Source organism: Talpa europaea (genome assembly GCF_964194135.1).
Source record: "Talpa europaea genome assembly, chromosome: X".
NCBI classification, from domain to species: domain Eukaryota; kingdom Metazoa; phylum Chordata; class Mammalia; order Eulipotyphla; family Talpidae; genus Talpa; species Talpa europaea.
In genome coordinates this window covers 78,070,849-78,085,427 of record NC_140081.1, presented here as the reverse complement: position 1 = coordinate 78,085,427, position 14,579 = coordinate 78,070,849, and the positions used below count along the sequence as shown (strand labels likewise).

Below are 14,579 nucleotides of genomic sequence, written 5' to 3'. Positions count from 1 at the left end.
GACTATTCGGGAATCTGAGACTTCCATCATCAATGATGATGAAGTGATAGGCAGTGATTTGAACCATATGAAAGTAAAAATTAGTTGAGCAGAAAATAAAGTAAATTGGGAAAGAAAACAAAAAAAATTATAGAAGAATCAAAAGTGTTGATTCCTGGCTAAATTGATATTTTTCTGCGTTATTCATTAAAATGTTTTTTTAATTGCTCCTATTATTATGCTGCTTATTCCTCCCAACTCCCCAAAGCAAATAATAATACAAAAGTAAATAAGATTTGAGTTATGGAGAGCACTTATTGGTGCTGTGACTTGAGATGAAAACACTAAATAATTGTGTCTGTCTGATAAGGAATACACAGATGGGCCTGTTATGCAACTGCAAATGGAGATCATATATTAAACCTGTGATAAGGTACTCAAATAGACATGTTATTTATAAATATTGCTGCAGCTTTGGAATGGAAAATATAAATACATAGCAAATGAAAGTTTTAAGATAATATAATATAGAACTTGTATATTAAGATGATTTATTACTCTGATCGAATCTCTTCTAGCCTCAATATTGGATAAAACTAGGACCATTCTAAGACCGAAAAAAAAAAAAAGCATGCTGCAATAGAGAATAATTCATTTCATTTAGGAGAGGAAATGTAGAGATTCAAACATGTGGAGGAACAAGAAAGGTGTCCTTGTTGCCTCTGTTATATTATCTCAGTCTGTCCTCTAATAGGCTTTTAATTGTACTATTTCAATGTAGCTGACTTGCAAAATTTGTTATATAAAAGTACTCAGGTTAAAATGCTGTTTTTGTTTTTTTCATTAGGAAAATCCTTTCTTTCAAGGAAATTCTACCCATTCCTGACATGACAGCTTTTCCAGCTTTCAAAAATGTTTGAAAGGGATGTTCAAAGCCATATTGACTCAGCTCAAATCGCTTTGAAAAGGAACATTTAAGTGTGTTTTATTTATGCTCATGATGTAGTGCAAGCACAGATAATATTTTTAGTAGAAAATGTATATGTATAACCCTAGGAAAAAAAAGAAAAAAAACTTGAATGAAACTGCTGAGGCAAAAGTAAGGTACCATAAATAAACATGCATTACTTCCTTTATTCAGTTCTTGAAAAATGCTTCTCTGAAAACTAATGCTTTCCAATCCTGCATGTAATCTGGTTATTACCAGGATAAAACCCAGATCTGAAGGTAATTTATCAAAGGGCTATAGTTCACTCATATACCAATTTGATGTTTAATGTAATGAAAATGGGATTTATTTTAAAATGGAAAGATAACCTGATTTCAGTAATGTTTGCAGCCACTGCATTTAATTCAAACGGCATTTATTTTTGCAGTGATGTTTCTTATTGTGGAAGCATCTAGCTCACATGATGACCACTGAAGAATTGGTCTGGTAAGATTGCTTCCCATAGGAGTTAACTTGAAAGCCTGAAGTCATCAGGGGTCACCATCTGGGTAATGTACTTGGTATATTTTTCAGGAAGGGAACTGTCCAACGTACAAGTAGATCTGTAGCTTTGACGAGCTTTAGAAGTAAAATACAAAAGCAGTAGCATTCCTTAGCCTGAAGGAATATGAAGCAAGATATGTCAGGGAGCTGGTGGGGAAAAAAATTGCTATTAAAAAGGAAAAGCAAATTGTCATATACTCGTCTTGGCACGATTTCAAACTTATATCCTCCATAATGGGCAGGTCTTTGTGAGACAGATTTCAAACTTTGTAAATAGGTTTATTTTGTAAAATGTAAAACAACACCAAAAAATTCTTGCAACAAATAAATCTAGCATCCTTGGCTAAATAGGTATGCATTTTGCAATTGCAAGATGAATTCCTTGAAAGCAAAGTTGTATTTGCCTTACAAATATTACAATTAGAAGGAGTATTTGTATATTTTTTATCAAAGTTTTATTTACCATGTAATTAAATAGATCTGAATATTATTTATAAGGACACGAAGCATCAAAAGATACAGAATAACATGGAAGACTTCCTATCCCCTAACACTGTTATAGTTACTCCAATAAATTTAACTACCAAAATGAATACTTCCAAGAATCAAAATTTTCCTTATTCAGTTAGTTTGCAGATAAGTTTTTAGACCAGTAGATTTCAAACTATATCTTAGATATCTTTTTAAGTATTTTTGACCTTCACTCCCGTTCATTCAAAGGAGTTATATTTTATCTATTATATGTGTTTTGGAGTTATTTATATTTAATTGCCAGATTGTTCTGTTTTCAAAAATTTTGAAAAGCTCTTAGATAGAAGACAGCACTAAAAGACATGAAACAAAACAATGTATTTAGTCATTCAGATTTTTAAAAGGTTTGTTGAGCACTTAGTATTATTTTTATCATATAATACATGAATACATTAACTTTGTAGAGGATTTGAACAATACTATGAGACTGTTGAAGTTCTCCTAGCTCCCCACTCTATAGATTAGTAGTTTGGTATTAATCCTTCTAGCTTTCTTTCTATGCATTTACATATAGATATATATATATTTTTTCACTTAAAAAGAATTGTTGGATGTGCATTGTTCTACTGTGTTTTCACATAAGTCTTAGTGCTCTTTTCGTGTCAGTACATCTAGATCATCCAGTGGTGTACTGATCAATGTCTAACAGGCAGCTTTCTGAACAAAAAATAAATAAAAATAAAAAAGCCTTGATTTGCAACGTTTGCGGATTCCTGGAGTGTTAATACACCCACCACAGGAGACTTCAGCTGCCCACATGAGGTCACTAAAAGTGGAATTGGGAAGAGATAGCACAGTTGGCTCTAGTAAAACTGTATAATCTGGCTCCAGCACACTGCTGGATCAGTACATTTTTCTTTTTGACTTTTTATTTTTAAAAATGTAGACTTACCAAAAAGTTGTACATGTAGCAGAGTTCCTGTGTATCTGTCACTCAACTCCCACCAATGTTAACCTATTACATAACCATGGTGCAATTATTAAAAGTCAGACATTAGCACTGGTATGCTGTTCACTCAACTTAGTTTAATTTAGATTTCTTCCAGTTTTTCCTCTATTTTTCTTTCTGGTCTAAAAGCCTATCTAGGATCCCACATTGACTCCAGTTGTCATGTCTCCTTAATTTCCTCCAATCTGACAGTTTTTCACTATCAGTCCTTTTCATTCTTTTTTTTTTTTTTTGAAGATTTATTTATTTATGTAAGCACTGGGGTACAGGCCAGAGGCACAGGAGGGTGAGAGAATTCACCAGAGACAGAGCAGGGAGCAGAATAGGTAGAAGGACTGAAATACACTGCTGAGGGGAGCAGCAGGCACGACAGGAGCAGTAGTGTACTCCCTGAGATATCTGGGTAGTATCCATCTGTACTCATTGAGGAGATATATATAAAGATACAAATCTTTAGATAAAATAACTTTGAATTTGGAGTCAGGAGTGCTTGTATTAGATCTACTGTAGCCATGTGGGAATCTCCCTGGCCAGCCAGGAACTGAAATGGCGCTGCAGAGACCGTGGACAGCTTCACAGTGCTGCACTTAACGTGCTGCACCACCACTGGGGAGGCCCCAGTCCTTTTCATTCTTACATAGGATTTCATAGTAGGGGTATACCACTCTGCCATACACCAACATATTAGTAGTTCTATTCATTTACTATATTAACGGTCATTATTCTGTATTGAATTTCCTTTTATATGCCTCATTATGCACATAGGTACTTATTTATTATGTAGATTACTTCTAGAGCCCTAGAAGTAAAATTCCTTGGTCAAGAAATATTCTCAATTAAGAATTTGATAGCTATGACAGTATTACTTTCCAGTGCTGCTTTACTGCCTTACAGTACTACCAGAAGTGTAAAACCACAGTATTTCTTGACTTGTAGGGACTGAGTTAGGTGCCCAGAATAGAAATATGAGGGAGACATAGTCTCTGCACTGTGAGTCCTTAATAATGTTCAAGCAGACATAATAGATATCTTCAATATGGCATGTAAGTTCTATGACAGAGAGCTAAAAGAGAAAACATGATATTCGTTGTGAAATGTTCTAGATAGTCAAGATAGCACTGTCCAAGTGAAATACAAAGCCAACCACAAATTTGAGTTAAAATTTTACAGTAGCCAATTGAAAAAATACAAAGAAACAGGTGAAATTGATGTAAATAAAGTGTTTACATAATTGAATATATCCAAAATATTATCATTTCAACATGTAATCAATATAGAAATCGGAAATTGGCTATTTTGCATTATTTCTTTCATACTAAGTCTTCAACTCTGACAAGTCACATTTCAAGTTGCTACCATATTGGACAGTACAGACCTAGATCATTCAATAAGTACTTCCTACATCTACCTCTGAAACATTCCTGTGACCTTTCCCTCAAAAGTGAATATTTGCCTTTTGATAGGAAATGAAGTGGAGGAGTATTATAGACTCTAAATGTTATTAGAGACCATCAGTCTTTTTGAAGAGAAAGTCCAACATCATAACACAAAGTACAGAGAAATTACTGAAAAGAGAATTGGAGAATTACACCGACAGAAATGGCCAATTTAAGTAGAGCTTCTGCCCATGAAGTCAGCTACCCTTGAAATCTAAGGTGCTTGCGTTTGACAATTGGGCACAACAAGATAATCCATTTGTTACATTAACTTTCTAATAAAAATATTATTTCAGAGCATAACTCTTTGCAATTGGATAAAACAAGAAGGATAATAATTATCAAATATACAGTGTTCAGTACTAGGGAACATTTGTTAGGGGAGCAGTAGGGACTGCCATTTTTTTTTAATGGCTCCCTCCCTACTCAATTTTATTTTTTTATAAATTATTTTATTTTATATAATTGTTACATCATTTTTCATTTTTGCATAATATATGCATTTTCATTTTGGTTATATTCCCCATACAATTCCCACCGCCTTTTTCTGACCCTAATCCCTCTTCTCCTCCCCCGCCCCCACTGTAGAATATTACTCAGCAATCAAAAAAGATAAACTCATGCAATTTGCAGCAACATGGATGGAGTTGGAAGGGATCAAGCTCAGCGAAATAAGCCAGAAAGAAAAAGAAAAATACCGGATGGTCTAACTCATAGCAGAAATTTAGAAAACCTAAATCAGGGACCAGGAAAAAGACTAATTGTAGTAAAGTAAAAATCAAAATAAACAAGCATCTATAGACCAAGGACTGCCATTTTTAATTAGCTAAACAGACATTACTCCTGAATGTGCATATACCTCTGTCCAGCCACTGAATTTCAGTGAAGTGAGAATAACAGGACTGGTACTCCCTGAGATATCTGGGTAGTATCCATCTGTACTCATTGAGGAGATATATGTAAAGATACATATCTTTAAAAAAATAACTTTGAATTTGGAATCAGGAGTACTTACATTAGATCTACTGTAATCAGCAATGCCCATTTGGAGGTATAGTTTCTGGCATGTGTGATTTTAGTTAATTACTTTCTGTTCACTTGTGATTTAGTGGTGACAAGTTTGTGAAGCTGGTTGGAGCCCGGAGCTAACAGGATTAGGGGTCAAATCCTTATGTTTATGAATTTTCCTACCACTCTTCTTCCTGACTGAACTCCAGTTACGCTGGGCTCCTTAGCAGTTCCTCATGCATTCCATGTATGGCTTCAAGGTTTTATGTAATTGTTCCTTCTCCCTGGAAGATTCTTCAACAAGATACTTTCATGGATTTACTTCATTTAACTCTTGATTCAAATATTTTCTCCTCTAAGATTCCTTTCCTGACTACTCATTTTTTTCCTTTCTAGCACTTAAAACTACTTGAGATTAATTTATTTGTCTGCTTCCATATTAGATTAATTTTATCATATATTTATTATTTGCTTCTTTTAACTCATCACTCTCATATGACTTCTGAAAAGGTAGTTTTGTTTTTTAGTTTATTCACTGCTGAAAACTTAGAAAAACAATGTCTGGCACAAGTAGCCACTCAAAAAATATGTGTTGAATCAATGTATGTGTATAAATTAACATTTCCCTGGTTCTTCATTATCAGCTATACCCTTAATTCTATAAACCCAGTGTTTGTACTTGGGTTTGGGGAACTTGCCTATGAAGTGGAACTATAAACACAGAGTAGATCTAGATGGGAAGACACTAAAAATTAAGGGCTCCATTATCTTCATCCTGTATCCAAGACTGAGATGCCTTGTGTGCATAACCTAGTATGTCCTACTTACGCTATGTTGGTTGTTTATAGTCAATAACTAGATTGGTCAGCCACTAGATATGCTGTCTTCTCTGTTAGATATTTTTATTACCTTTCCTTGTAATTCCCAACACTCCCACTGTGCCCAGAACATACTTTGAAAATATTGGTTAAATTAATCAGTACGTATATCCCCACAGTAAAAGCACTATCATAACTTTCCAGTGGTATGTGGGTGTGTCCCCAGGGTCGGCATAATTGCACTTATTGGACTTAATATAAACAAAATGTTATTTATTTCTAATAGAACCCAAGCACTGGAATTATTTAGTGCACATCATTGCACTTTTGGGCTTCTTTCACAACTCACTTTATGGAAGTTCAGTTCAGAAAAGACCAGTAGTCTTGCCATACTAGCTATAGTCTATATCAACTGAATTGGATTTCATTATATATTCATACAAATACATATTGCAAACATCTTGTTGTCTGGAAAAGACATAGGAAACTCTAAATATGGCCATACCTCTTTATACATGTTGATTGGCTGGAAGCCATCCATTTCAGTTGATGGTGAGAAATTAACCCATTTACTTTATTATTTTGAAGTGATTCTCAGCACATGAATTTTTCTTTCATTTTTGAGTGCCCTCAGGAAACTGTCTTAAAGTATATAATATATCCCCCTTGATATTCAAAATGAAAACTACTGTGCCTTTTTTCGTTATAACCCACCTAATTTCACACATACAAAAAAATGACTGAACCAACACATTTTCAATATAGCTTTTAATGTCCATGATATTCAAATTATTTGGGAGCACTGTACAGCAGATTTTTTATAAAACTGATAAACACTTTTAATTGGAATAAGTATGTCAATCCAACCATAATTTGAGTCTTTTGGCAAGGAATTCTTGGGAATGTCACTAGTATAGCTTTATTAATATGCCATACTGTACCTTATTCAGAACCACTCACATTTGTGTTTCAATTGTTTCCAATAATTGCAACAGAAATTAATCAGGCAGCACTGGACTTAATCCAAAGAAAAGTGTAGAAACCAATTAAATGCTTAAAAGTTTAAGGATAAATTAAAAGGTAGGTGTGAGAAATCTCGTTAGCTCCAACTAAAAGGGGATGAATGATTTTTAAATAGGCTATCTGGCTAGTGTTCCTGTTCTTGTTCTCTAATTCATATACTATATATGAATGTTAGACATACAAACTAGCCCCATCCAATCTGTCTAAGAGCATAAAGAAAATTACAAAATGGCTTATGGTCACATTTAACTTTATTTGGCCTTTATTTTGGTAAGATTGGGTTGATATGGAAAATTTCAATGAGAAAACAGATAACAGGATTTCCCCAGCTTCTGTCCTAGGCACTGTTTTCTCCTAAACATTCTCTCTCCACACAGTGACCTCATTCACTCTCACAACTTCTTTAACTGTTGCCTTTATGCATATATGACCTTGTGACCTTTTTCCAACCTTCATGATTCTCTAGAATATCAAGCCCACAAAAGTCTCCTGTGTTGAGCTTGACTATCTGGGTAGCTGTGCAATAAGTGAGCAAACACACATATAGCCTATTGATAAATCCTGAAATCATTTATGCAATTTGTGTTCTTGCCAAATCTTCACACTTCCAATTCATTCTTCTCCCCACTACTACTACATTTATCTGTCTACAAAAGGTGCTCTGATTGTATCATTTCTTTGCTAGAAACCATGAGTTCTCCCCATTGCTATCAAATTAATGTTCCTAAAGGAAACTGATCATATCACTCATCTACTCAGAAAGTAGCAATGTCACTCACCCAGTAAATTGAGTCCAAACCTAAATATCATTATCAAATATCAAGTGGCATTCAGTGCCCTTCACAACATGGCCCTAATCTACCCTACCAGCCTTAACTTCCACTACCATGTGTACATAGCTAATCTCAATCCCACAATTTCCCTTGCCTTATATACATCTGTTCTTTACAAAGTTATATTTTATTTAACCTGACCCCTCACCATACCTATTGCTTAAACACATCCTTCAAAGTCCATCTCTAATCCTCCTTCCTTCATAAAATCACTCCTTATCAGTTCAGTTGATTTTTAACCTATTATGCCTTTAAATAATTTCTTTTAAAATAAAAAATTCTTTTTCCCCAGATGGCAAATATCAGACACTTATTAAAAAATAGACAATAAAGAAATTATAGACATTATTCTTCCATCCTTTTCTCTCTCCAGACATCAACACATGTAAACAAACACACATACACACACACAATACAGAATACACTATTCATACTGTTTATTAGCCAAGCATTTTTCATTTGATGCATCATAAATATTTCCTGTGCCATTGCAGTCTTCAGCATGATTTAATAGCTACATAAGCTTGTATTATTTATATCATCAACTATTTAATTAATCTTTTTGATGAATATTTAGATTGGTCATAACTTTACTAGTTTTTACATGTTGCAATGGATGGACTTGTAGTTTGGTATGCATTCATAGTTAATTCATAGAAATTGAATTGTTGGCTAAAATGGTAAGCCAAATTTTAAGTTTCTTTTTGATACATGATGCCATGTTGCTCTCCAAAAAGATGATTGTTTTTATATTATCATCAAGAGTGTATGAGTGCCCATTTTCCTTCACACTGATCAACACTGAGTATTTTTTAAACCTCTGATAGCAATTTGAACCTATATCATTTCAATTATTCTGCACTATATTATAGTTATTTTATACTTGTACTACTTCCAACCCCTAACCTAATAAGCATCTAGACTTTAACATCTGCAGCAGCTATCACAGGACCTTGTGCATACTAGACATTCAGGAAATCTGTATTGAAATGAGTTGAATCCGAGCCATAGAACGTCTTCTGTGTTTTCTCCATAGCCCTGCCTGTCATTACTCTGCAGTTTCTACATGTAAACTTAAGTTACACAACTAAGCGAAACTGTGGAACAAAAGGAGGTTCACAGCAGTGAGGAGCAGAGTCTAAACCTATTGTAGCTGGTTAAATACTACTCCAACTTCTAATCTTCTCACTAGAATAGCTTCAGCCTCAGAATTTTAACAACAGCTATTTGGAAAAGTAGCTACATGTATGATGGTGGGTATAAACTCCAAGTTGCTTGGCCTAGCTAAAAGAAAACTAGTCATGACATTTTAAAATGCAAACAGACAGGTGGTTTGGAGACCTTCTCAGTGAGTCTGGAATAAGTTCATGTATGGCTTGTTTTCTTGCAGCAGTACATTTGTTCGGCCTGACTTGGCAGTTGCAACCAGTTGAAGGACAGCTCTATGAAAATGGAGTTAGCAAGGGGAACAGAGGGACCGAATCCGTGGATACTACTTACTCTCCCATTGGAGGAAAAGTTTCCGATAAATCAGAGAAAAAAGGTACAGTGATCAAAATGATTGATTGATGATTATTGATTACTTTTCTTATAATTTGGTCATTAGAACCAAATCTGGGATGGTTTCACTTCACATTAAATTTCATGATCACTCCAAAGAAATACCCTACGTGGACAGAATAAATACATGTAAATGTCTTATGAAAGTAAATTTTCCTTTCTCTAGTGCCTTGAGTATAAACCAATTAAACTTTTCAAATATGTTGGCAATTTTGAAAATAGATAAATATTTACAGGATGGAAGTTTCAATACAATGGAAATTGCATTTCGCATATAACTACCCTGAGGCAACATGGGATTTTGATTAAGTTCTCTCTGTCCAAGCCCAGCATTTATATATAACATTTTACAAAGGGTAAAAGGAAATTTCTTCTGTTTATAATAAGAAAAACCTTTTATGCTTAATATAAGGGTAAATGTTTATGTCAAAAGTGGGGAGCAAGATTTTTTTCTAGTTGGGGAACATGAATTCTTCCTAGTTTGGGAAAAGGAAAAAACACATTGAGTACTGGATTGTAACATGTAACATAAGACTCAACTACCTGACTTCTTTACAATAAATGTCACAACACTGGCACTCTCAACAATGAATTATCTTAGTCTTAATGTATATTAAACTGGAAGTTTGTAATAAGATTTCTCTTGAAATAGGATTCAATACAGGGGGACTCAAGCCATGTAAAATTTCAGGATGTCAATTCAAAAAGTAGAAATTGAAAACAAAATGTATAGGCAGCACTATCATAAAATATTTTTAGAAGATCACACGTAAACAGGTGAATGAATGAAATGACACAAACCCTAGCCACAGGAAGCTTTCAAAATTCTATAGGAGTGGTGAGAGTTTTATTTTGGTGCATTAATTGCAAATAAGATATTTTGTTTTCTAGTTGTTTATATTACTACTCGTTGCTTGTGTTTTAGTTCTTTTGGGAGGGGGTTATTTGTAGCTTTTGTTCTATTTTGGTTTTATTTGTTTTTGAAAAAGTAACTTTGCTTTAGTACAGACATCAGTAAAAATTAATACTTAAAGATCAGGAAAACATGGTTTGTTCTAGTTTTCAACTCACAGTTCAGTTTGTTTTACATCCTTGTTTAGTTATATTGTTTCTAGCCTGGCCTGACCTTTCCAGCGATTTCATTGTTGCTCCTAAGGGAGAGCTGAAGGTAGTATGGGAGTCAAAGATGGCAGAACAAAGGGCCTGAATATATTTGCACTGGACTATTTTCTCCCTTACATTCTCTCCTACTACTTGAATTCTTTATATCTGCAGTTACAAGCACCACCATTTAATGCCATATGCCTACACGCCTCTTGTCATTCATAATGAAAATTATGAATTATCTGTTTGAGGAAAATGAAACATACAAGACAGCAAGAAGCTCATCATGTACTCGTTATCAGAAAATGTTTATTATATTCTAATTCAAGAATCTAGGATTCCTTCACTCTACGTAGTTTGATAGTAATGACTAAAATGTATTACACAGTTTTCAATTGCCATGAATTTCTCCAGACACTTACTATGTTTTGTATCATGAATGTAACATTATGTTCCCCATTTTCCAAATGAGAAATAGAGGCTTAAAAAGGTTAGGTCACTTACCCAAAATCACAAGCTACAAACTGGCGTTCTGATTCTAAACCTTGGCTCTTAACTTCTGCGGTGCACTGAAACCTATACATAAAGTATATATGAAAACCACAAAGGATATTTTACACAATGAAAGCAAAGCCCCAAATCTGCTCATAATAGATTTTTGAGAAATTCTGTACACTTATATTTAATGTGTTGTGAGAAGTTTCACAGTGAAAAATATTTTTTTAAGATTTATTTCATTTATACAAGAGCTGGGGTACAGGCTAGATGCACGGGAGGGTGAGAGGGCTCACCAGAGACAGAGTTGGGAACAGAACAGGCAGACTGACGAAATACACTGCTTAGGGGAAGAGCGGGCGAGACAGGAGAGGTCGGCTCGCCATGTGGATTGCTCCCTGGCCGGCAGGGATTGAACCGGCACTGTGTAGGCTGTGAACAGCTTCACAGTGCTGCGCTCAACTGCCTGCACCACCAGGGAGGCCCAAGTGAAAAATATTTTTATGTTTCTCCTCAATTCTAACAACATACAAGCCAAACCAACTTCAATTTATCATTGAGAAAAATTATTAAGGGCTGATGCTATATACACGAAGTTGTTACCTTAAATAGACTTTTTTAATATAAGTCTGAAGAAAATCTTGACCATAACTGCATATCATAGTTCTGCTGTATTAGGTTTATACTTCATATACTAAATGTAAACATAGTTCCTCTTTTATAATGCCATGTATATCTACACCAAGCCTTGAGTTAATATGGTATATTTTCAAAATGGTCAACTGTATCATTTTGATTTTCTAGACATCACATACCCCATGAATATAATTCTAGAAGCTTATCTTAGTGATACTGTATGCATTAGAATATAAACCTGAAAACTAGATAATAATTTTTGACATTGTTTTCTTTACTTGCGCATTGAGCACTGTGGACACGAGTGTCAGACTGATCTTTGGGTACTGGCTGTGCCATGTCCTGGCCCTTCTACCTCCAGCAATTAATAAACACAGCCTCATTGAACCAGCATCCTCATCTGTAACACAAAGATGATAATAATAATACTGTTTCTAGACAAAGGATCTAAAATTTGTTCACCAAGTCAGAACCTCTCTCACTGCTTCTGGGTCCAACCACCTGCCATCACAAATGCAGGTGACTTTGATGCAGAAAAAACAAAATTCACCGGTGGGGTAGAGGGAGAAGGAGAACTAGTAGGGGAGGGAGAGGTAGAAGTTCCAGTCATCTGCCAATGGTGGCAAGTGGAGCTGCAGCTCTAGGAGTTGGCAGGGTGCAGAAGGCCTACTGCATCTGGAGCCAGGGCCTATGGCACCCTGGGGGGACCGAGGTGGGGGCTCTTACCCAGCACACACACAGCAGCTTAGATGAAAAAGGGGGAGTCCATGTGCATCACTAAAGGCTTCCACAGTGACCATTAGGATCCTCCCCTCCCCAGCAGCTCTCTCACTCAGGATGTCAGGAGCCAAGTTCCTACCATGTCACTGCACAGACTTAGTCCTATCCAGATTGAGCGGTTCCCAACATCAGGGGCCAAGTTTGATTCTTCACCCTAGTGTATCCCAGCCCAGCAGGCTGTGCTAGCAGCCCCGAGGACCCAGGGATTGCAGGGTTCAGCTGCCCCGGGTGGCTCCGACATCACCTGTCTCAAATGGTGGCTGAGAGAAGTACAACAATGGAAGTGAAACTGACAGCATGGTACCAGGCACATTGTTTAATTTGGCTATAATTATTAATGAGTCAAATGATTTGGAAATTACGTTGAGTCTGTTAACAAACTCTTAGGTACTACAGAGCCCCCTTTCAAACTGGCATCAACTTTTTCTTGAATGATGGCCTTCTGTTGTCTTTTTAGAGTTTTCTCTCTTAATCTACCAAGTTAACATCTACTGTTTTTAATTATCATCACCTTCATCATCAAAGTCATAGATAGGTTGAATGACACTTTAAAAAAATCAAGTTCTACTGGAATTGGTTCCCCATGAACAATAGTTACATGTATCTGCTCCTTGTTAGGCAATTAAAGAATTTTTTCACCATGTAGTTTCCAAATGAAAGAAAAAAGAATAGTCAGTATGCTAAAATTTTCTTTTTGAGATTTATTTGAATATAATTCAAAAGGAGATGTAAGTCACAACCACATGCTCGAATCTGCCAGTAAAAAATTACTCAACAAACATTTACCAAACTGAAAGCATACTAAAACTGCTCCTACTGACTTCCTGTGAAGCTTGCAAGCTAGTCAAAATTAACTCTCTTTAACTAGTAAATATTCTATAACATTTGCTTTCAACAAAGCAGTAGATATAAAGAAATATAAGACTTATTCCTAGTGCGACTCATGTAATGTCTATAAATTGAACTAAAAATAGTTATCATGTAATTCCTCAACAAAGAGAGTATGTTAAAATCTTAAAGATGTTCAAATCCAACATTTAAAGATGAAGCTACTGAGGTCCTGAATCTCAATATATAAATTACTAAAGAGGTTTTCACTAAGGAAGTATTGAAAACAAAAACTGAGCAGGTAAAGAAATTTATTTAATTCAGTCTTTTATGATAAAGAGAGTACCCTCGATCCAAACACCAGACTGCCTGGGCAGAAAGATGGTTGTGCCTTAGACTTTTATAAATAAATTACATGTCAGATGTTTTACACTTGAGATTATTTTGTACTCAGAGGGAATCTTTCAATCAGATGAACAGGAAATGTTTATCTATAACTAGTTGAAGGGGACTAAGTAGTTCTAATCCAAGCTAATTATTTATGAGACAATGAATAGGAAATTGGAGGGTCTGTATCTGGTCTTTCCACAGATTCAGGCAAAACTAGAAAGTTCTATCTTGTTACATGAAAACAAGGGAGTAATATGAAATCCTTATGGAGTCTTGAGAGAATGGACAAAGAAGAAACCATTATCTAATGGTCTTTTTTTTAATTTTAATTATTTTAAGGTTTTATCTGTTTTGCAGTAATCTAAGGGTGGGAGGATTTCGGAAAACAAAAGGTTGGGGGATTTCTTAACCAAGTCCAATATTGTCGGTAGCCATCTGATTGAATATGAAGTTTATTGGTTAGTAGAGGACACTGAATTCTTCCAAGTTGGATGCCAAAATGGAGCACTGGGAACAGGAAGAGAGATGGAGTAGCAGAGAGATAGAGAACTAAAGGACACTAAAGACAGCCTTTATTTCCTGTATAATTTTTGCAAAAGGCTGGCCTTGGGGGAAAGTGGCATTTCTTTTACATTCATCCCACAAGATCTATCTCCACGAAGTTAAAGGAAAAAAATGACATTTTCTAGTCAGTGTCTGCTGAATATACAACCATGA

General features: G+C 35.2%; 1 protein-coding gene across 3 annotated transcripts in view; it reads left to right on the top strand.

Annotated features, from left to right (window-relative positions):
• The window catches only part of TENM1 (teneurin transmembrane protein 1), a gene marked incomplete at both ends in the record, with an annotated part of 529,505 nt that overhangs the window by 247,997 nt on the left and 266,929 nt on the right, over window positions 1–14,579 (top strand). For 2 of the 3 annotated variants that reach the window (XM_084259137.1, XM_084259135.1), the window contains one exon: window positions 9,460–9,612. In XM_084259137.1, coding sequence (XP_084115263.1) covers window positions 9,460–9,612 — 153 coding nt within the window. The remainder of the gene's footprint in view (window positions 1–9,459; window positions 9,613–14,579) is intronic. The other variant, XM_084259136.1, reaches the window with a different exon arrangement.